Source organism: Oncorhynchus mykiss, chromosome 5 (assembly GCF_057628025.1).
Source record: "Oncorhynchus mykiss isolate SJ-2025 chromosome 5, ASM5762802v1, whole genome shotgun sequence".
NCBI classification, from domain to species: Eukaryota; Metazoa; Chordata; class Actinopteri; order Salmoniformes; family Salmonidae; genus Oncorhynchus; species Oncorhynchus mykiss.
The window spans coordinates 49,852,953-49,869,389 of record NC_143026.1 but is presented as its reverse complement, the minus strand read 5'-3'; the positions used below and the strand labels follow the sequence as shown (position 1 = coordinate 49,869,389).

The 16,437-nt window shown below is 43.2% G+C and overlaps 1 protein-coding gene across 3 annotated transcripts in view; it reads left to right on the top strand.

The window, feature by feature from the left end:
* Positions 1 to 16,437, top strand: part of col27a1a (collagen, type XXVII, alpha 1a) — a 292,008-nt gene that overhangs the window by 77,796 nt on the left and 197,775 nt on the right. For all 3 annotated transcript variants that reach the window (XM_090235098.1, XM_090235099.1, XM_036977752.2), the window contains one exon: positions 8,821 to 8,865. In XM_090235098.1, coding sequence (XP_090091224.1) covers positions 8,821 to 8,865 — 45 coding nt within the window. The remainder of the gene's footprint in view (positions 1 to 8,820; positions 8,866 to 16,437) is intronic.

The window sequence follows — 16,437 nt, the reverse complement described above, 5'->3', positions numbered from 1 at the left end:
AAAAAGAATGGTTCTGTTCAGAATGAAATCATTGGAAAATCATGTGGGTTCCAACCCCTGATACCAACTACTGAGAAGTGTGTAGGAAAGGCATACATTTCCTAAGTCTGCATCGGCCCCTTAGTATATAATCCAGTATGTGAACAAGAATCCAGTATATAAATATGTGGAGTATGGATGGAGCAGTGTGCTTCTTTTATTGAGCTCAGTTGGTAGAGTATTGCGCTTGTAACTCCAGGTAGTGGGTTCGATTTACCCATACGTAAAATGTATGCACACATGACTCTAAAAAAAGAGTGCTAAATGGCATATGTTATTTAAAAAAAATACAATGTAAAGTAGTGTATATAAGAAAACAGTATATGAATACACAGTACGAACAATCCAGTGTTTAATGTCTCTCTCTATATGGGACACAGCACTGTATGTGTTTGTGATTATGGGAGTGTGTGTGTGTGAGTGTATATATGAAATCAAATGTTATTTGTCAAATGCGCCCGAATACAACAGGTACCGGGAGAGGTTGTTGTCCTGGCACCACATTGCCAGGTTTCTGACATTCTCCCTATAGGCTGTCTCATTGTTGTTGGTGATCACTTTTGTGTAGTTTACAAACTTAATGATGGTGAAGTCGTGCTTGGCCACGCAGTCGTGGGTGAACAGGGAGTACAGGTGGGGACTATGCACCCACCCCTGAGGTGCCCCAATTTTAAGGATCAGCGTGGCAGATGTGTTGTTGCCTACCCTTACCACCTGGGGGCGTCCCATCAGGAAGTCCAGGCTCCATTTGCAGAGGGAGGTGTTTAGTCCCAGGGTCCTTAGCATAGTGATGAGCTTCATGGGCACTATGGTGTTGAATGCAGACCTGCAGTCAATGAACAGCATTCTCACATAGGTGTTCCTTTTGTCCAGTTGGGAAAGGGCAGTGAGGAGTGCAATTGAGATTGCGTCATCTGTGGATGGGGCAGTATGCGAATTGGAGTGGGTCTAGGGTTTCCGGCATGATAGTGTTGATGTCAACCATGACCAGCCTTTCAAAGCACTTCATGGCTACCGACGTGAGTGCTATGGTACGGTAATACTTTTTTTTATTTGTTATTTTATTTAACCTTTATTTAACTAGGCAAGTCAGTTAAGAACACATTCTTATTTTACAATGACGGCCTACCCCGGCCAAACCCTCCCCTAACCCGGATGACACTGTGCCAATTATGAGCCACCCTATAGCACTCCCGGTTGTAATACAGCCTGGGATCGAACCAGGGTCTGTAGTGACGTCTCTAGCACTGAGATTTATTTTTTTATTTTTTTTATTTCACCTTTATTTAACCAGGTAGGCAAGTTGAGAACAAGTTCTCATTTACAATTGCGACCTGGCCAAGATAAAGCAAAGCAGTTCGACACATACAATGACACAGAGTTACACATGGAGTAAAACAAACATACAGTCAATAATACAGTATAAACAAGTCTATATACGATGTGAGCAAATGAGGTGAGATAAGGAAGGTAAAGGCAAAAAGGCCATGGTGGCAAAGTAAATACAATATAGCAAGTAAAACACTGGAATGGTAGATTTGCAATGGGAGAATGTGCAAAGTAGAAATAAAAATAATGGGGTGCAAAGGAGCAAAATAAATAAATAAATAAAATACAGTAGGGAAAGAGGTAGTTGTTTGGGCTAAATTATAGGTGGGCTATGTACAGGTGCAGTAATCTGTGAGCTGCTCTGACAGTTGGTGCTTAAAGCTAGTGAGGGAGATAAGTGTTTCCAGTTTCAGAGATTTTTGTAGTTCGTTCCAGTCATTGGCAGCAGAGAACTGGAAGGAGAGGCGGCCAAAGAAAGAATTGGTTTTGGGGGTGACTAGAGAGATATACCTGCTGGAGCGTGTGCTACAGGTGGGAGATGCAATGGTGACCAGCGAGCTGAGATAAGGGGGGACTTTACCTAGCAGGGTCTTGTAGATGACATGGAGCCAGTGGGTTTGGCGACGAGTATGAAGCGAGGGCCAGCCAACGAGAGCGTATAGGTCGCAATGGTGGGTAGTATATGGGGCTTTGGTGACAAAACGGATTGCACTGTCATAGACTGCATCCAATTTGTTGAGTAGGGTATTGGAGGCTATTTTGTAAATGACATCGCCAAAGTCGAGGATTGGTAGGATGGTCAGTTTTACAAGGGTATGTTTGGCAGCATGAGTGAAGGATGCTTTGTTGCGAAATAGGAAGCCAATTCTAGATTTAACTTTGGATTGGAGATGTTTGATATGGGTCTGGAAGGAGAGTTTACAGTCTAACCAGACACCTAAGTATTTGTAGTTGTCCACGTATTCTAAGTCAGAGCCGTCCAGAGTAGTAATGTTGGACAGGCGGGTAGGTACAGGTAGCGATCGGTTGAAGAGCATGCATTTAGTTTTACTTGTATTTAAGAGCAATTGGAGGCCACGGAAGAAGAGTTGTATGGCATTGAAGCTTGCCTGGAGGGTTGTTAACACAGTGTCCAAAGAAGGGCCAGAAGTATACAGAATGGTGTCGTCTGCGTAGAGGTGGATCAGAGACTCACCAGCAGCAAGAGCGACCTCATTGATGTATACAGAGAAGAGAGTCGGTCCAAGAATTGAACCCTGTGGCACCCCCATAGAGACTGGCAGAGGTCCGGACAGCAGACCCTCCGATTTGACACACTGAACTCTATCAGATAAGTAGTTGGTGAACCAGGCGAGGCAATCATTTGAGAAACCAAGGCTGTCGAGTCTGCCGATGAGGATGTGGTGATTGACAGAGTCGAAAGCCTTGGCCAGATCAATGAATACGGCTGCACAGTAATGTTTGTTATCGATGGCGGTTAAGATATCATTTAGGACCTTGAGCGTGGCTGAGGTGCACCCATGACCAGCTCTGAAACCAGATTGCATAGCAGAGAAGGTATGGTGAGATTCGAAATGGTCGGTAATCTGTTTGTTGTCTTGGCTTTCGAAGACCTTAGAAAGGCATGGTAGGATAGATATAGGTCTGTAGCAGTTTGGGTCAAGAGTGTCACCCCCTTTGAAGAGGGGGATGACCGCAGCTGCTTTCCAATCTTTGGGAATCTCAGACGACACGAAAGAGAGGTTGAACAGGCTAGTAATAGGGGTGGCAACAATTTTGGCAGATAATTTTAGAAAGAAAGGGTCCAGATTGTCTAGCCCGGCTGATTTGTAGGGGTCCAGATTTTGCAGCTCATTCAGAACATCAGCTGAGCAGATTTGGGAGAAGGAGAAATGGGGAAGGCTTGGGCGAATTGTTGTGGGGGGGTGCAGTGCTGTTGACCGGGGTAGGAGTAGCCAGGTGGAAAGCATGGCCAGCCGTAGAAAAATGCTTATTGAAATTCTCAATTATGGTGGATTTATCAGTGGTGACAGTGTTTCCTATCTTCAGTGCAGTGGGCAGCTGGGAGGAGGTGTTCTTATTCTCCATGGACTTTACAGTGTCCCAGAACTTTTTTGAGTTAGTGTTGCAGGAAGCAAATTTCTGCTTGAAAAAGCTAGCCTTGGCTTTTCTAACTGCCTGTGTATAATGGTTTCTAGCTTCCCTGAACAGCTGCATATCACAGGGGCTGTTCGATGCTAATGCAGAACGCCATAGGATGTTTTTGTGTTGGTTAAGGGCAGTCAGGTCTGGGGAGAACCAAGGGCTATATCTGTTCCTGGTTCTAAATTTCTTGAATGGGGCATGTTTATTTAAGATGGTTAGGAAGGCATTTAAAAAAAATATCCAGGCATCCTCTACTGACGGGATGAGATCAATATCCTTCCAGGATACCCCGGCCAGGTCGATTAGAAAGGCCTGCTCGCTGAAGTGTTTCAGGGAGCGTTTTACAGTGATGAGTGGAGGTCGTTTGACCGCTGACCCATTACGGATGCAGGCAATGAGGCAGTGATCGCTGAGATCTTGTTTGAAAACAACAGAGGTGTATTTAGAGGGCAAGTTGGTTAGGATGATATCTATGAGGGTGCCCGTGTTTAAGGCTTTGGGGAGGTACCTGGTAGGTTCATTGATAATTTGTGTGAGGTTGAGGGCATCAAGTTTAGATTGTAGGATGGCTGGGGTGTTAAGCATGTTCCAGTTTAGGTCGCCTAGCAGCACAAGCTCTGAAGATAGATGGGGGGCAATCAGTTCACATATGGTGTCCAGAGCACAACTGGGGGCAGAGGGTGGTCTATAGCAGGCGGCAACGGTGAGAGACTATTTTTTAGAGAGGTGGATTTTTAAAAGTAGAAGTTCAAATTGTTTGGGTACAGACCTGGATAGTAGGACAGAACTCTGCAGGCTATCTTTGCAGTAGATTGCAACGTTGCAATGTTGTAGTTTGGAATTAAAATGTCTGAATTTTTGGTGGTCTTCCTAAGCCAGGATTCAGACACAGCTAGAACATCCGGGTTGGCAGAGTGTGCTAAAGCAGTGAATAGAACAAACTTAGGGAGGAGGCTTCTAATTTTAACATGCATGAAACCAAGGCTATTACGGTTACAGAAGTCGTCAAAAGAGAGTGCCTGGGGAATAGGAGTGGAGCTAGGCACTGCAGGGCCTGGATTCACCTCTACATCGCCAGAGGAACAGAGTAGGAGTAGAATAAGGGTGCGGCTAAAAGCAATAAGAATTGGTCGTTTAGAACGTCTGGAACAGAGAGTAAAAGGAGGTTTCTGGGGGCGATAAAATAGCATCAAGGTATAATGTACAGACAAAGGTAAGGTAGGATGTGAATACAGTGGAGGTAAACCTAGGTATTGAGTGATGAAGAGAGAGATATTGTCTCTAGAAACATCATTGAAACCAGGAGATGTCATTGCATGTGTGGGTGGTGGAACTAATAGGTTGGATAAGGTATAATGAGCAGGACTAGAGGCTCTACAGTGAACTAAGCCAATAAACACTAACCAGAACAGCAATGGACAAGGCATATTGACATTAAGGAGAGGCATGCTCAGTCGAGTGATCAAAAGGGTCCAGTGAGTGGAGAGGTTGGTTGGGGGTCACGGCGATTTAGACAGCTAAATCTGTAGCAAGCTAGCATAGGAGCAAGCTAGCATAGAATGGAGGTCTGTTATTAGCCAACTCTTGCGTTCCGTCAGTAGATTAGTGGGTTTCCGTGTGGTAGAGGGGATTAATCCAAATCACACAACAACAACAAAATAAAAACAATAGATATAGTTATAGAGGCCCAAGAAGAAAAATAAATAAATAAATAAAAATAAAATAAAAATTGTCCGATTGTCTATTCAGATAGCAGCCGATAAGATAGCCAACGGCTAGCAGGCCACAGATGGGCGCCCAGGCAACGTTGCGCCGGAGGAGCCAGCCGGACAATTCCCTCGGGTAGACAACGTCGGCAGTCCAACTGTGAAGGCCCGGTGGGGCTCCGCGTAGGCAGCAAAACGGGTCCGGATAGGTGACTGCAGCCCAGGAGTGATTGATGGAACTCTTCAGCTGGCTAGCTCCGGAACAATTGATGTTAGCTCCGGAATCGACGAAAGCCGATAGTCACACGGATAGCAGCTAGCTAGCTGTGAGATCCAGGTATGGATGTCCAGAGCCAGCGGCCGAAATCCGGTATGTTCCGTTCCGAGCCGCGCTGCGCTGCACCGCGCCATACAAAACTGGCGATAGATTCTCGAGCCAAAGGACAGCCGATGACCACAAACCGTGGTTAGCTGAGTACTAACGATTAGCCAGTAAATAAGCTAACTAGCTTCTGAACCAGCTTCAGAGTAGCTTCTGGACCAGCTTCTGGCTAGCTCCCGGCTAGCTTCTGGCTAATTTCTGGCTAGCCTCTCGGAGGATTACAGATCTGAGGTAAATAATACTTTTTTATATAAATATAAATTGGTGAAGCGGATTGCAGGAGAGTGTTCTGAAGATGAGTTTTTGGAAAATTAAAAATGTATGTGAAAAAAAAGTTGTAAATATATCTATATATTTCTATACACGACAGGACGAGGACAAAAATACGACTGAACTGCTATGCCATCTTGGGAATGTTCAATGCAGTGCCTTAGACTGCTGCGCCACTCAGGAGCGCATTTAGCGAGGTTACCTTCGCTTTCTTTGTCACAGGGACTATGGTGGCCTGTTTAAAACATGTAGGTATTACAGACTTGGTCAGGGAGAGATTGAAGAACATTGCCAGTTGATCCGCGCATGATATGAGTACCCTACCTGGTAATCCGTCTAGATTATTATTATTATATCATGCACGGCTTTGTGAATATTGACCGGTATAAAGGTCTTTCTCAAATTGGCTAAGGAGAGCGTGATCACACTGTCGTCCGGAACAGCTGGTGCTCTCATGCATGCTTCAGTGTTGCTTGCATCGATGCAAGCACAAAAAGCATTTAGCTTGTCTGGTAGGCTTGTGTCACTGGGAAGCTCGTGGCTGAGTTTCCCCTTGTAGTCCGTAATATTTTTCAAGCCCTGCCACATCCGACGAGCATCAGAACCAGTGTAGCAGGATTCAATCGTAGTCCTGTATTGACGCTTTGTCTGTTTGATGGTTTGTCTGAAAACATAGAGGATTTCTTATAAGCGTCCGGATTATTGTCCCGCTCCTTGAAAGCAGAAGCTCTAGCTTTTAGCTCGGTGCGGATGCTGCCTGAAATCCATGGCTTCTGGTTGGGAAATGTACGTACGGTCTCTGTGGGGACAACGTCGTCGATGCACTTATTGATAAATCTGGTGACTGAGGTGGTATTCTCCTCAATGCCATTGGATGAGTCCCGGAACATATTTCAGTCTGTGCTAGCAAAACAGTCCTGTAGCATAGCATCCGTGTCATCTGACCATTTCCGTATTGTGCGAGTCACTGGTACTTCCTGCTTTAGGTTTTGTAAGCAGGAATCAGGAGGATTAATTATGGTCAGATTTGCCAAATGGAGTGCGAGGGAGAGCTTTTTATGCGTCTCCGTGTGTGGAAGTAAAGGTGGTCTAGAGTTTTTTTTCTTCTGGTTACTCGTGACATGAGGGTAGAAATTAGGTGAAACGGATTTAAGTTTGCCTGCTTTAAAGTCACCGGCCAGTAGGAGCGCCGCTTCTGGATGAGCATTTTCTTGTTTGCTTATGGCGTTTCACAGCTTATTGAGTGCAGTCTTAGTGCCAGAATCGGTTTCTGGCATGAAATAAACGTCTGCGAATAATATAGATGGGAACTCTCTTGGTAAATATTGTGGTCTACAGGTTAAGATATTCTACCTCAGGTGAGCAATACCACAAGACTTCTTTAATATTAGACATTGTGCACCAGCAGTTATTGACAAATAGGCACACACCCCCGCACCTTGTCTTACCAGACATAGCTTCTCTGTCCTGCCGATGCATGGCGAAGCCAGCCAGCTCTTTATTATCCGCGTTGTCGTTCAGCCACGTCTCGGTGAAACATAAGATATGACAGTTTTTAATGTCCCATTGTTAGGATAGTCTTAATCGTAGATCGTCCAGTTTGTTTTCCAATGATTGCACGTGAGCCAATAATACGGAGAGTAGTGGTGGTTTACCTACTCGTCTGCAAATTCTACCAAGGGACCCCACCTCCTCCCCCTTTTCCTTCGTCTTTTCTTCACACTGATGATGGGGATTTGGGCCCTGTTTGGACAAAATAGTATTTCCTTCGCGTCAGACTCATTAAAGAAAATCTTTGTCCAGTTCAATGTGAGTAATTGCTATTCTGACATCCAGAAGCTCTTTTGGGTCATAAGAGACAATAGCAGCAACATTATGTACAAAATGAGTTACAAACAATGCTAAGAAAACAACAGCCATTCCCTCCGGCGCCATTATTAATTAGGAAGTATATTTGAGTATGAGGTGTGTGAGCTTGTGTGTATGTGTTTTGTGTTACTGAGTGAGTCTATATGTGTCTCTTACTTACTACAGGAGTAATACTTACTACAGGAGATGGCATGATGACTGTTCAACAGTTTGATGGCCTGGAGATAGAAGCTGTTTTTCAGTCTTTCGGTCTCGGCTTTGATGCACCTGTACTGTCTCTTTCTGTTAAATGGTAGCAGAGTGAACAGATGACTCGGATGGCTGAGGTCCTTGATGAACTTCTTGGCCGTCCTTTGACACAGAGTGCAGGGCAGGCAGTGTGCCTCCGGTGATGCATTGAGCTGACCCCACAACCCACTGGAAAACTATTAGGTTGAGGGCCGTGCAGTTGCTGTACCATGCGATGATGCTGCCTGACAGAATGCTCTCAATGGTGCATCTATAGAAGTTTGTAAGGGTCTTATAGGCCATGCCACATTTCTACAGCTACCTGATGTTGTGCCTTCTTTACCATGGTGTCGGTGTGGTGGGACCATTGCAGGTCCTCAGTGATGTGCACATCAAGGAACTTGAAGCTCTTGACCCTCTCCACTGTGCCCCATCGATGTGGATGGGGGCATATTTCCTCTTCTGTCTCCTGTAGTCCACTATCAGCTCCTTTGTTTTTTATTTTGAGAGGGAGGTTATTTTCCTGACACAACTCCACCAAGGCTCTAGCCCTCCCTGTAGACAGTCGTGCCATTGTTGGTAATCAGGCCTACCATTATCATGTCGTCAGCAAACTTGGTGATTGAGTTAGGGTCGTGTGTAGATATGTGGGTGAACAAGAAGAACAGGGAGTACAGTGTTAGCTAGCTGTTAGCTGTTCCGTGACTCGCTGCGTGTGCCCTTTCATAATTCTTCAGTGTTCTCTCAGATTTTACCTAATTTCTTGAACTTTTTCAATCTATAATTTCTCACTTGCTCTCTCTCAATTTGTCTCTATGCTTGGTACTCATTCCTTTGTGTTTCTCTCCTCAGGGACAGAGAGGGCATCCTGGTCCACCTGGTCACACAGGAGAGCCTGTGAGTATTAAGTAGTTCATATCCAGTAAAAACTCAGTTATAACTGGTTACCACATGCCATGTTACACCTCTACATACACAGAAGGCACTGTTTTGATAGTACATAAATGCGGAGATAACAAAAATATCCCTAATCCCTCATTTTCCTTTAGCCGGTCACAATACTCCTTTTATGATGTGCATAAGGCCAACGCTTACTTATGTGGGTATAAAGCAGTGGTACTTGAGTAAAACTGTCATACTTGAGAGAAGGGAAAGTCACCCAGTAAAATACTACTTGAGTAAAAGTCTACAGGTATTTGGTTTTCAAAATACTTAAGTAGGAAAAGTAAAAGTATAAATAATATCAAATTCCTTATATTAAGCAAACCAGCCAGCACAATTTTCTTGTTTTTAAATGTACTGATAGCCAGGGGCACACTCCAACATAATTTACACATTTGTGTTTAGTGAGTCTGCCAGATCAGATGCAGTAGGGATGACCAGGGATTTTCTCTTTAAGATTGTTAATTGGACATTTTTCCTGTCCTGCTAAACAATCCAAATGTAGTAGTACTTTTGGGTGTCAGCGAAAATGTATGGAGTAGAAAGTACATTATTTTCTTTATGAATGTAGTAAAGCAAATGTAAACGTTGTCAAAAATAGAAATAGTATTACTTAAGTATTACTTTAACCACAGGATCAGTGTTCCCCCCCCGTGGGATGGTTGAGCTAATGAAGGCTAATGTGATTAGCATGAAGTTGTAAGTAACAAGAACATTTCCCTGGACATAGACATATCTGATATGGGCAGAAAGCTTAAATTCTTGTTAATCTAACTGCACTGTCCAATTTACAGTAGCTATTACAGTGAAAGAATACTATGTCAAATCAAATCAAATGTATTTATAAAGCCCTTCTTACATCAGCTGATGTTACAAAGTGCTGTACAGAAACCCAGCCTAAAACCCCAAACAGCAAGCAATACAGGTTTAGAAGCACCATGTTATTGTTTGAGGAGAGTGCACAGTTTTGAAATTGAAAATGTATTAATAAACCAACTAGGCACATTTGGGCAGACTTGATACAACATTTTGAACATAAATGCAATGGTTCATTGGATCAGTCAAAACTGTTGCACATACAATGCAAAAAATATCAAAATTGCACCTAACCTGGAATAATATATTGTTACCTTTCTCTTGCATTTCAAAGATGCTAAAAAATATGATTTTTTCTTTGTATTATCGTTAACCGGATCTAATGTGTTATATTCTCCTGCGTTAATTAATTAATGTTTCCTTTCAAATGGTATCAAGAATGTATATATCCTTGCTTCAGTTCCTGAGCTACAGGCAGTTAGATTTGGGTATGTCATTTTAGACGAAAATTTAAAAAAGTGTTCGATCCTTAAGAGGTTTTAATGTAGTTTTACTTAAGTACTTTACACGACTGGTGTAAAGTTAACATTGTGTATTTGCAAAGCAATTGCTATTGGCAATCAAATGTCGTGCTGGATATTTGGAATGATGCAGTTTGTTTTGGAAACATCTTCGCATTGTCGCTCTGTCAAAATGTCCCTGCTACAGTCCCATAGGAAAGCTCGTATCAATGACCCATGATGCAAAAAATATCTCCAAGACCAGAGCAACTCCAACCCATTATGTCTCGCCTCAGTCTGCCACTCTCCGTCAATGTCCAACAGCCCAAATTATGGACTGTATTATGGGATCGCAAAAGTGCTATGGCGACCATGGTAATGGATGATGATTTGGCATGCTAAATCATCTATCAATCAGATTGATTCCTGGTCCATTATCGACTCTTGGGAGTTCCAGCCCCAGCCCCTTTTCAGCAGTTGGTAAATGGCTGAGCCAAACATGCCTGGAGGCAGCCAGATCTGGAGTGAGGAGAGATCTGGCTGGCTGGGCTGTTCCAGCTCCAAGAGCAGAGCCACTCACACCATCCAACACAGACACAGCCACTCACACCATATCACTGTATAGCAGCACTATACAGTGCCTTGCGAAAGTATTCGGCCCCCTTGAACTTTGCGACCTTTTGCCACATTTCAGGCTTCAAACATAAAGATATAAAACTGTATTTTTTTTGTGAAGAATCAACAACAAGTGGGACACAATCATGAAGTGGAACGACATTTATTGGATATTTCAAACTTTTTTAACAAATCAAAAACTGAAAAATTGGGCGTGCAAAATTATTCAGCCCCCTTAAGTTAATACTTTGTAGCGCCACCTGTTGACCTCACACACACATTGTGCAGAGATTATTCTTTCTTAGTCCAAATGTGTGTTTGTATGCATTTGGAGTACTAGACGTGTGTGTGTGTGTGCGCGCATTTATGTGCGTGTCTGCGTGTCTGGGCCACATTGCAGCTCACATCTTGACATAGAGCGAGACCCATTCCAGCTCACAAAATGAGACTCCAGTTATATGGGCTTTCTGATGAGAAAGTAGTAGAGGATGAGAGGCAATGAGGTATGAAGCAAACAATAGGTGAGTGTCTGTCTCTCTTACCTTTCGACCAGCCTGGCCGATTAGTCCAACTTGGCCAAGAATACCTGGGTCTCCCTGAAAGACAGTCAAACAAATACATATAAATACATATCATGTCAATACACAACCTAGATTCAACTTAGACTAAACTTGAATAGAAGGGGGGGGGGGCTTACCTTCTCCCCTTTAGCGGCTGTTCCAGATGAGAGACCAGCGTCTCCTTTCCTCCCCTGAGAAAAACACAGAGAAAGAGGACCAATTCGTGATACTTGGTTATTTGGTCCTATTTTACCATACATAGATAAACGTTATGCAGTACCGCAGTGTGTACCTATACTGTAATTACACTGCATTTACATGGATACTATCAATTGGGTTTGATATAAGGTATCATGAAGTGGGACCATAGAGTGGAAAAAAACTAATCTCTTCACACATGGGAATGCTATCTACAGTGCCTTGCGAAAGTATTCGGCCCCCTTGAACTTTGCGACCTTTTGCCACATTTCAGGCATCAAACATAAAGATATAAAACTGTATTTTTTTGTGAAGAATCAACAACAAGTGGGACACAATCATGAAGTGGAACGACATTTATTGGATATTTCAAACTTTTTTAACAAATCAAAAACTGAAAAATTGGGCGTGCAAAATTATTCAGCCCCCTTAAGTTAATACTTTGTAGCGTCACCTTTTGCTGCGATTACAGCTGTAAGTCGCTTGGGGTATGTCTCTATCAGTTTTGCACATCGAGAGACTGACATTTTTTCCCATTCCTCCTTGCAAAACAGCTCGAGCTCAGTGAGGTTGGATGGAGAGCATTTCTGAACAGCAGTTTTCAGTTCTTTCCACAGATTCTCGATTGGATTCAGGTCTGGACTTTGACTTGGCCATTCTAACACCTGGATATGTTTATTTTTGAACCATTCCATTGTAGATTTTGCTTTATGTTTTGGATCATTGTCTTGTTGGAAGACAAATCTCCGTCCCAGTCTCAGGTCTTTTGCAGACTCCATCAGGTTTTCTTCCAGAATGGTCCTGTATTTGGCTCCAGCCATCTTCCCATCAATTTTAACCATCTTCCCTGTCCCTGCTGAAGAAAAGCAGGCCCAAACCATGATGCTGCCAACACCATGTTTGACAGTGGGGATGGTGTGTTCAGGGTGATGGGCTGTGTTGCTTTTACGCCAAACATGACGTTTTGCATTGTTGCCAAAAGGTTCAATTTCGGTTTCATCTGACCAGAGCACCTTCATCCACGTGTTTGGTGTGTCTCCCAGGTGGCTTGTGGCAAACTTTAAACGACACTTTTTATGGACATCTTTAAGAAATGGCTTTCTTCTTGCCACTCTTCCATGAAGGCCAGATTTGTGCAATATACGACTGATTGTTGTCCTATGGACAGAGTCTCCCACCTCAGCTGTAGATATCTGCAGTTCATCCAGAGTGATCATGGGCCTCTTGGCTGCATCTCTGATCAGTCTTCTCCTTGTATGAGCTGAAAGTTTAGAGGGACGGCCAGGTCTTGGTAGATTTGCAGTGGTCTGATACTCCTTCCATTTCAATATTATCGCTTGCACAGTGCTCCTTGGGATGTTTAAAGCTTGGGAAATCTTTTTGTATCCAAATCCGGCTTTAAACTTCTTCACAACAGTATCTCGGACCTGCCTGGTGTGTTCCTTGTTCTTCATGATGCTCTCTGCGCTTTTAACGGACCTATGAGACTATCACAGTGCAGGTGCATTTATACAGAGACTTGATTACACACAGGTGGATTGTATTTATCATCATTAGTCATTTAGGTCAAAAAAAAAAAAACTGCCAAATCGGTGTCCAAAAATACCGATTTCCGATTGTTATGAAAACTTGAAATTGGCCATAATTAAACGGCCATTCCGATTAATCGGTCGACCTCTAGTCTGAATTTGTCCTGATACGAGACCTAAACTGGGACATGCTTAAACCACCTGACCAAGTCCTAAAGCAATAGGACTCCCAAAATCTTTCTCAGATTATTACCAATCCCACAAGGTATGACTCCAAATACCCTGAAGAGGCCACTCTCCTTGATATAATTCTCACAAATAATCCTGATAGGTACCAGTCTGGTGTTTTCTGTAATGACCTTAGTGATCACTCTTTTACAGCCTGTGTTTGTAATGGTTACTCAGTGAAACGTCCTGTCCTGATTTGTCATAGACACTTGCTAAAAAACTTAAATGAGTAAGCCTTCATTTATGACCTGGCCTCTGTAAAATGGTATAGAATCAGCTTGATCCCCTCTGGCGAAGACGCTTGGACCTTTTTTTTTGATGTCTTCAGTGATATTGTTAACAAACACGCCCCCATGAAGATAATTATAATTAAAAAAAGGTTCAGGCCTTTGTTCAACCATGATTTTACAGAGTTACTCCACCTCAGAATTACACTTGGTGAAAGGCTCAGCACATGCATACTCATGGTTGAATGGCTCTCGTTCAGGCAAATGAGAAATAAGTGCACTCAGGCTCTCCGGAAGGCCAAAGTTAGTTACTTTAAGGAGCAGTTCTCTCTCGGTGGGTCTAACCCCAAGAAGTTCTGGAAAACGATTAAAGACCTGAAGAATAAACCCTCCTCCTCACAGCTGCCCATGTCCCTTAAAGTTGATGATGTGGTTGTTACTGACAAGAAGCACATGGCTGAGCTCTTTAAGAACCAATTCATTAAGTCAGGAATCCTATTTGCTCACTCAACATTTCATCATCTCCCACCCCTTCTAATGCGACGAGCCCCGACGCTCCTCCCTCTTTTTTTCCCTGCCCCACTACAAAGTTTCCCCCTGCAGGCGGTCGCTGAGTCTGAGGTGCTAAAGGACCCCCAAAAAACCTCTGGGTCAGATGGTTTATACCCTTTCTTCTTTAAGGTTGCTGCTCCTAGAATCCTGTCACTTACTGACCATAGAGAGTCCTTATTTTACAAGGTGGAGTAGGTCAGGGAGTGACTGGGGGGTTAGTCTAGCTTATTATTGTAGTTATTTTGTATGATTCCCAATTAGAGGCAGCTGGTAATCGTTGTCTCTAATTGGGGATCATATTTAAGTTGTGTTTGTTCCCACCTGTGTTTGTGGGATATTGTATTTTGAGTAAGTGTATGTAGCACCTCTGTAGTCACGGTTCGTTTATTGTTTTATTGTTAAGTTTCACTATTAATAAATTATGTGGAACTCAACATTCGCTGCGCCTTGGTCCGTTACTACAAACAAACGTGACAAATCCCCAACCCTATTTCTGATCTTTTTAACCTCTCTCCTCTCTGGGGAGGTTCCCATTGCTTGGAAAGCAGTTAGGTATTTATTTAAAGGGGGAGATCAAGCTGATCCTAGCTGTTATAGGCCTATTTATTTTGTGCCCTGTTTATCTAAAGTGTTGGAAAAACTTGTCAATAATCAACTGACTGGCTTTCTTGATGTTTATAGTATTCTCTCTAGTATGCAATCTGGTTTCCGCTCAGGTTATGGATGTGTCACTGCAATCTTAAACATCCTCAATGATGTCACAATTGCCCTTGATTCTAAGCAATGTTGTCCTGCAATTTTTATTGATTTGGCCAAAGCTTTTGATACGGTAGACCATTCCATTATTTTGGGCTGGCTAATGAGTATTGGTGTCTCTGAGGGGTCTTTGGCCTGGTTTGCTAACTACCTATCTCAAAGAATTCAGTCTCTAAAGTCAGAACATCTGCTGTCTCAGCCACTGCCTGTCACGAAGGGTGTACACCAAGGCTCGATCCTAGGCCCCATGCGCTTCTCAATTTACATCAACAACATAGCTCAGGCAGTAGGGAGCTCTCTCTTCCATTTATATGCAGATGCTACAGTCTTATACTCAACTGGCCCATCCCTGGATTTTGTGTTAAACGCCCAACAGCAAATATTTCTTAGTGTCCAACAAGCTTTTTCAGCCTTTAACATTTTTCTGAATACCCCCAAAACAAAGGTAACGTGGGCTGATAAGAAGAATGCCCCTCTCCCCACAGGTGTGATTACTACCTCTGACGGTTTAAAGCTTGAGATAGTCACCTTATACAAGTACTTGGGAGTATGGCTAGACGGTGCACTGTCCTTCTCTCAGCACATATCAAAGCTGCAGGCTCAAGTTAAATCTAGACTTGGTTTCCTCTATCGTAATCACTCCTTTTTCACCCCAGCTGCAAACTAACCCTGATTCCGAGGACCATATTAACCATGCTAGATTACGGAGACATAATTTATAGATCGGCAGGTAGGGATGCTCTCGAGCGGCTATATGTTCTTTACAATTCGGCCATCAGATTTGCCACCAATGCTCCTTATAGGACACATCACTGCACTCTATACTCTTCTGTAAACTGGTCATCTCTCTCTCAAGACCCACTGGTTGTTGCCTATTTATAAAACCCTCTTAGGCCTCACTCTCCCCCTTATCTGATATATCTACTGCAGCCCTCTTCCTCCACATACAACACTCGTTCTGCCAGTCACATTCTGTTAAAGGTCCCCAAAGCACACACATCCCTGGGTCGCTCATCTTTTCAGTTTGCTCCAGCTAGCGACTGGAACAAGCTGCAACAAACACTCAAACTGGACAGTTTTATCTCAATCTCTTCATTCAGACTCAATCATGGACACTCTTTACTGACAGTTGTGGCTTCTTTGCATTGTTGTCTCTACCTTCTTGCCCTTTGTGCTGTTGTTAGTGCACAACAATGTTTGTACCCTGTTTTGTGCTGCTACCATGTTGTGTTGCTACCATGTTGTTGTCATGTTGTGTTGCTTCCATGCTGTGTAGGACCATACACAGTCAGACCATACATACAAAGTAAATATACACGGTTCTATTACAAGGCGAAAGGCTGAGGCAAAAGAAGGGTGTTAAATAATAGAAGTGGGGAGAGAATATGTGTTGCTGCCATGCTATGTTGTCATCTTAGGTTTCTTTTTATGCCGTGTTGTGTTGTCTCTCTTGTCGTGATGTGCGTTTTGTCCTATATTTTTATTTAATATATTTTTATTTTTATTCCCAGCCCCCATCACCGCAGGAGGCCTTTTGCCTTTTGGT